The following is a 7,347-nucleotide window of genomic DNA, read 5'->3' on the forward strand; positions in this document are numbered from 1 at the left end:
AGGAGAAAAAGAGGAAGACCCCCTACGAGATGGATTGGCCAGGTGGCATCATTGATAGACTCAAGTGTGGCAGCGATAGTGAGGTTGGCCTAGGATCAGACATTGTTCCGTTCTGCTGTGCATGCAGTTGCTATGAGTTGGTTCCGACTCGGTGGCACCTGACTACAACAAGTCCTGGTATGGTGCTGCAGGATAATGTGGTGGACCACAATGTCAGTTTGAACATCTACGTCAGCAATTCAAACTTACCAGCCACCCCTAGGAAACGCTAAACAGGGTTGCTATGAGTCGGAATAGACTGGACAGCACTTAACAACAATAGTAACATCAGTGTATTTCAGTGATATCAGGAGATCTACAGAAGTTAAATATCCTGTAATTGTTGCATATTAGTGTATATGAATAAAGAGAACCTAGCTTGGCTCTGATAAGTGCTGGGCTGCTAACTGAAAGATCGGCAGTTCAAACCCACCAGCCACTCTTTGAAAACCCCTTACAGGGTCACTATGAGTTGGAAGCAACTCGATGGTACTTAACAACAAAAACAATAGTGATTCAGAAAATTTAGGTGTTCTGTTATAATTTACAGCTATAAAATAGTGATGCTAACAGTAAGATTCTTACAATGATTATATATATATATCTATATATGTATTTTTAATTTAAAAGGTGAATGTTGTTTTTGGTATACATTGACTGAGTTCAGATGATGGCTATTATTTCATTCACCTCTAGTGAATAATTGATGAGCTGATAGAAATGGGCATTATGATTTAGTGAGTTTTATTGCTCAAAATTATTTTATGGAGCATAGATATGATTATATTATATCATTTGTGTGAAAACCTTAAAGGGCAGTTGTAGCTACTGAATTTTTAAAGTAGTGAAAACATTCTAGTAGGGTTTTTTTTTTAATTTTGATAAAAAATTTCTGAGATATTTTGAAATTTCAGACATTTCACAAAGTACTTGTAAAACAGGCATAGTGACAACATTAAACATACATAATAAACAGCACAATCGAGTAAAGTAAAAGAAGAGAAACATTTAAAATAATTTGATTTAAACTCAGTTTACTGCATTAAGAGAAAAACAAAATGTGCCCTTATTTCCCAGTGTATTCATGAAATAAATAAAAAAGCTGTGACTTATCACAAAAAGACATTTAAACTTTTTTTGAAAATTTTTATTTCAGGAGAAATTCACTGAGTAATTTTTGAGATATATGATTTATGTAAATATAATATTATCCCTACTAAATTGTACATTTGCTGATGGCAAGAGTGGCTGCTTTTAAATCTACAAATTTCTTCACAGAACTTTTTTATTATTATTATTATCTAAATGTATTACCTAAATGCCTGATCAACAGTTTTTCATTCATTCTGTTTTAAGGTACTACACTTGTCACTAAGGTTACCTGGAAGTGTACATGATGAATTCCCTCTAGATATCAAACATATTTTTACGTAGTAAAAAGCATCCGAGAATTCAGAATCTACAGAACACTCAGTCCTTCAACTAACTAACTGTCAGCACCTTTCCCTTATGCATTGGTGCTTCTCTACTCTGTTAATAGTATTTAGTTCTCATTTGTCTCAATAGCTGGACTATGCTATAATAACTGCAAATGTGGAAAGCAGAAATAGCAATTGCAAAGACTAGTGGAACATCTAAGTAAAATTATAATTTTATCCTGCAGTGTTCTTAATGGAACTGATAAAGACATTGTTAGTTTTAGAAGACCTAAAGATTTTAGATAAGAAAACTTTTTTTTTCTTCTTTTCTTTTTTAACTAAGATCATTTGTTTTCACCTTCTCCAACTTGACCTGATAGATGATAATGGCCCTTTCATGCCTGTAATGGTACAAGTAGTTCATGGTCCATTGATTCAATTTAATCTTAATACTGACTTATCCATGAATGCAGAAGCAGTAGAATCAGTAGGCTTTAGTATTTTTTTAAAAGCAATTGTGGTTCAACATTTCCATATGTTTTGTACAAAGGGATAGTCATTCTTTGTCTACTTGATCTAATGCAATCATTGAAATTCTAATACATCTTAACCTTTTAAAAATAAAGTTATAAGGGAAAAATGATTCTGTTAAAATACTACATTATAAAATATACAAAGGAGTGCCCAGAATTTTATGAAACAATGACCCTTGAAATCAACTTTTGAAATTGATTTTAAGCTGTATTATGGCAAGGTGAAGACACTGTTAAGGGAACCAATTCTAGGACTTCTAGTGTGGTGTTGTTGGGAAAGCACTGGACTGCTAACTGTAAAGTTGGTAGGTAGTTCAAACCTACCAGCCGCTCTTTGGAAACCCTATGCTGGGTTGATATGAGTTGAAACATACTCGATAGCACTTCACAACAACAAGAATTTTACAATATATTATCTTATGGGAAGAAATGTTTGAAACTGTTCTACTTAAATTGATGAAAGACAATGAATATAGTAATCAATGCAGAAGTAGTCTAATGTTGTTATTTAGTGAATAAATGAAGAAATCAGTTATTTTAGAATGCTGCAAAGTGTCCTGAGCCCTATTTTCTTATCTGAAAGCACCTGTTTGGGAATTCAAAGCACATGTCTATGGTATATCCACTTATAGAGACTGCAGAATTACAATTATAGTAAACCTATTATTAGAGAGACCTTCTGTGGGCTAACCCCCATTTGATGGTTTGAATTGTTTGAATCATTTTTTTATGGCTTTGAATCATGTTTATGAACTTAATTTACCATCACAAACGTGTTGTTGTAGCATTTAAACATTAGGATTAATAGTCATTCTATTTCTTTTCTTCCTCTCCTCTTTCTTCCTTTTCTCTCACACTTCCTCTAACCATCCAACCCCATATCATTAATAGTTTGTGAAGATTTTAAAACTTTGCCTTGAAAAACATTTGTTCTCTATAAATGTGTATATATGTACATATGTACATACACAAAAAGAACTCTTCTCTTTTCTAGTTTTCCTGTGTGCTTAGTCTTTTACTGGTGTAAGTTCTCTTACCAAGCATTTCTTCCAAGTAAGCACATTTTTTTTTTTTTTCATTTTCAGATGAGAAAAATGGAATCTGAGCTAGGTATACTAGAATGACAGGTCTCAGGCTTGATTCCCAGATTGTCTGACATTAGCACACATGCATCATGAACTCCCGGTGTGGTGCTGTAGGATCAGCACTGGACTTTGAGCCCCAGGTTGGCAGTTCAAACTCGCCAGCTGCTTCTTGGAAACCCTATACATGGTTGCTATCAGTCAGAACTGACTTAACAGTACTTAACAACAACAACTAGCGCTATGCATTGCCACCATTCAACATTGATATAATTATTTAGTAGCATTTATGGAGTTTCATTACTTTAAGTTGTTCATGATTCCACTCTAATCAAAAAAGTCATGATCTTTCATCCCTTACTACCATGCTCTTATAGTATCTGTATTTATTCAATTTGTTGTATAATGTTTGAATTTTCTATTAATCATTTCATATTCACAGTTCTTGTTTTCTGTGAGACTATATGATCCACAGCTACTGAATCAATTACAACTCATAGCAACCCTATAGGACAGCATAGAATTTCTCCTTAGGATTCCCTAAACTAAATCTTTCTGGGAACAAATAGCTTCTTTCTCCCTCAGAGCAACTGGTGAGTTTGAACCATTGACCTTTCTTTTAGCAGATCAATACAAAGCCCACATCCCCACCAGGGTTCTCTGTGAGACTATAGCTTCTTAAAAAATTGAAATTATGATGAATGCTTAGTTTAAATCAGTCCATTTTCTTGCATATACAATGAGGTTTCTTGCAGTGTGCTAAGCCATGTTGTGGTTGTTGTTGTGAAGTGCCATCAAGTCAGTTCTGACTTCTACCAACCCTGTACAGGTCTTCAAGGAGACACAGGTAAGTTTTAACCTCCAACCTTGCTGTTAGCAGTCCAGTGCTTATCCTACAGAGCCACACCAAAAATGAAACAAAAAAGGTAGGTCAAATCGAATTCTGTTCCAGAGGGTTCTTTGATCTTCTAAGGGAAGTCTTCAAATTCTGTATCCAAAAGTCATACAAAATAATGGAAGAATCAAAAACATTGGCAAAACTACTTGTAATCACAGTGGAGGTCAAATTTATTACCAGTCCCTTCATGCTTACCATCAAAATGTTACCAGAACGGCTCACAGGAAAGAACTGACAGACACTTTCTCTCTAGTCCAATTGGATTATTTCTTTCCAGTTCCATCACTCCCATTGGTTCCTATACCAAAGTAAAGAGGTCAGCTGCTGTGTATTAAGAGTCCTGGTGTGGTGCTATAAGATTTGTGTGGGACTGCTAACCACAAGCCTGCCAACTGCTCCTCGGAAACTTCATAGAGAGGGTTACTATGAGTTGGAACCAACTCAATGACACTTAACAGCAGCAACAACAACTGTTTATCCTCTACCAAATGTGTTCCTACTCTGTACCAGTTTCAGTCCCTTGGTTATTCAATTTAGTCATACAGCAGTAACGAGTTAAATTTGCAGAGCATAAAAACAGCAGTCAGGCTACTGGGCATCCATCTCTACTCTGCTACTTGCTAGTTAGGAAACTCTGGTCAAGTGCATTAAGTGCTCTAGGATTGTTTCATTATGTGTAAAATGTGCATAACTATAGCAATGACCTCAGAACAGATTAAATGTGATGATTTAAGTAAAACACTAAACAGAGTACTTTAGTTTATAGTAAGCACTTTAAAAATGTTAGCTAGACGTAGCGATTGTGGAATTGTTTATAATCATATTCTATATTCACTATAGCAACATACATCAGCAGATTTAGAACACAGTCAATTAAGCACAACCATCTGTTATACACATACAACCATCATAGGAATCAAATGTACAGGAAGAAGTATTTAATAACTATTATACAGAACTGTGCATTATTAGAGTACAAGCAGTATTTGACAAAACAAAGAAGCAATGACCTTTTATTATAAGAATAATTGAATTTTTAATAATCTATGGTGGGAGTGCTGGTGCGGTGCTATAGGATAAACACTCAACTGCAAGGTCATACATTCAAACCCGCGAGCTGCTTCTTGGAAACCCTGTGAATGATTGCTATGAGTAAGAACAGACATGACAGCAGTTAGCAACAACAGGCATGATTACATTTATCAAAATACATACATTTATCAAAATACATGGTTCGTTGCTATTTTTCCCTTTACACCTTTATTCCTCACCAATTTCATTTTTGTGGCTAAACATCATCTCCAAATTTTGTCTCAAGCCCTGTCCTTGTCTCTAAGCTTAACCCTGTTTAGCATACTAAACAGTTTCCTGCACATCATATATATATATTAAAAATCTTGAAATTTCAGTTACAAAAATTTCACTATTATACTTTTGATTCATGTCCATACCTACTCACCCTATTTGTCCAGCACTTCAAATCTGTTCCTGTCCAATTTTTTCTCATTTCAATTAATGGTGTCCTTCCTTGTACAACCTCTTCCCACTCTCAAATAAAAAAAAAAAAACTGATAATTAACCAGAATTCGTCTTTAAATCTCACCTCTCACATTCAATCCATCAGCAAGTCCTGGGAACTATACCTCGAAAATAAACATTCTCCTTAGAATAAATATTTTCTGCTTAGCCACTACAATCTTTTGCCTAGTCTTTTAAAAATAACACCCAATATGCTCATACTCTTTCTTACCTATAATCTATTCTTTGCATAACTGCCAGAATGATTTCTATATCACTCTGACGGAAAATTCAAAATAATTGCTTTTCCTACAATATTACCCTTTTCAATTTCATCTTCTTCTTCACTCCTAGTCACTTATTAAACTGAGACTTCTGATATATTGACCTTATTTCTGTTCTTCAATTAGTCCACCTTCTTCCTCCTCTTAGTGCCTCTGTATATTCTGTTTCTTCTGCTTGTTGGACTATTCATACTTCTGTCCTTGTTCTGATATTTAAATATCAGCTCCTACGAATGTCTTTTACTGATGGGCTTCTCTAAGTAGTCCAGTCATCTGTTGTCCTCTCTCATAGCGAGTTTTTCCTTCAGATTATTTTACAGCTGTAAATATATGTTCATATGTTTATTTAGTCTGTCTCTCTAACTAGAGACACAAAGTAAATATTGTAACTTTCTCTCACAGCTGTTAACCTAGCCAGGGACTAACTTATTTTATGTACTCAATAAATATTTTTTGGAATGATTGACTCAAACAATAGTTTTACTTGTTTTTCTTCAGAATTCTTTTCTGGACCGACTGGGATGCAAATTTTCCTCGCATTGAATCTGCCTCTATGAGTGGTGCTGGGAGAAAAACCATCTACAAAGACATGAAAACTGGGGCATGGCCTAATGGATTAACTGTGGACCACTTTGAAAAAAGGATCGTTTGGACAGATGCCAGGTTTAAAACATGCTATCTTTTCTATATATTCTTTACCTTCCTCACATGCATGTATTTTGTGCACATATGTTGGAATTGATGATCAGTTTTGATTGTTTTGTTGTGATGGTGGTTATATTCTGGATTTTTTTTCTTTCCGTAAATTAGATACAGGATTATAATATTTATCAAATATCTTCCCTATGAATTATCTTAGTAATTTCGTTACATTACTGGACTATCTGAGTGGGTTTTGATAAAGTAATGATGTGTTTACCTTTCTGTAGGTCAGATGCTATTTATTCAGCCCTCTATGATGGAACAGGAATGATAGAAATCCTCCGAGGTCATGAATACCTTTCTCATCCCTTTGCTGTGTCTCTATATGGGAGTGAGGTCTATTGGACAGACTGGAGGACCAACACACTGTCCAAAGCCAATAAGTGGACAGGGCATAATGTCAGTGTGATTCAGAAAACCAGTGCACAGCCATTTGACCTTCAGATATACCATCCTACTCGTCAACCTCAGGGTAAGTACTTGCTATACACAATTTATCCTAAAAGTATTTTCATCTTAATCATGTAATATTTTCTTTGTAAAGTACAATTTTAAGCTAGTAGTTAACTAATAATTTACATGTATTTATAGTGGAGGTGATTCCAGTCTTTATTTTAATTAGTTAATAATAGTTTTTTTTTTTAATGTTATATTTATTTTTTTATAGAACTTAGAGAAAAAGTTAGAAACTAAGAATTTGCTAAGTCCCTTAATTCTTAAGTCACTGTTGTTTCACCAAGGAAAGATACTGCAGGAAGTTATATTGGTCTTTAGCTTTGAAATTCTTTATATAAGTATGATCAACAAAGTAGATGGAAAAGACTATTATGCTAGTCCCCAATTGTTGTTGTTGTTGTTGTGAAGTGCCATCGA

At 34.5% G+C, this 7,347-nt stretch overlaps 1 protein-coding gene across 1 annotated transcript in view; it reads left to right on the forward strand.

The window, feature by feature from the left end:
- The window catches only part of LRP1B (low density lipoprotein receptor-related protein 1B), a 2,342,762-nt gene that overhangs the window by 1,356,499 nt on the left and 978,916 nt on the right, over positions 1-7,347 (forward strand). The window contains exons 26-27 of the mRNA XM_006834597.1: positions 6,271-6,435; positions 6,702-6,946. Coding sequence (XP_006834660.1) covers positions 6,271-6,435; positions 6,702-6,946 — 410 coding nt within the window. The remainder of the gene's footprint in view (positions 1-6,270; positions 6,436-6,701; positions 6,947-7,347) is intronic.

Source organism: Chrysochloris asiatica, unplaced genomic scaffold (assembly GCF_000296735.1).
Source record: "Chrysochloris asiatica unplaced genomic scaffold, ChrAsi1.0 scaffold00012, whole genome shotgun sequence".
Classification (NCBI taxonomy): domain Eukaryota; kingdom Metazoa; phylum Chordata; class Mammalia; order Afrosoricida; family Chrysochloridae; genus Chrysochloris; species Chrysochloris asiatica.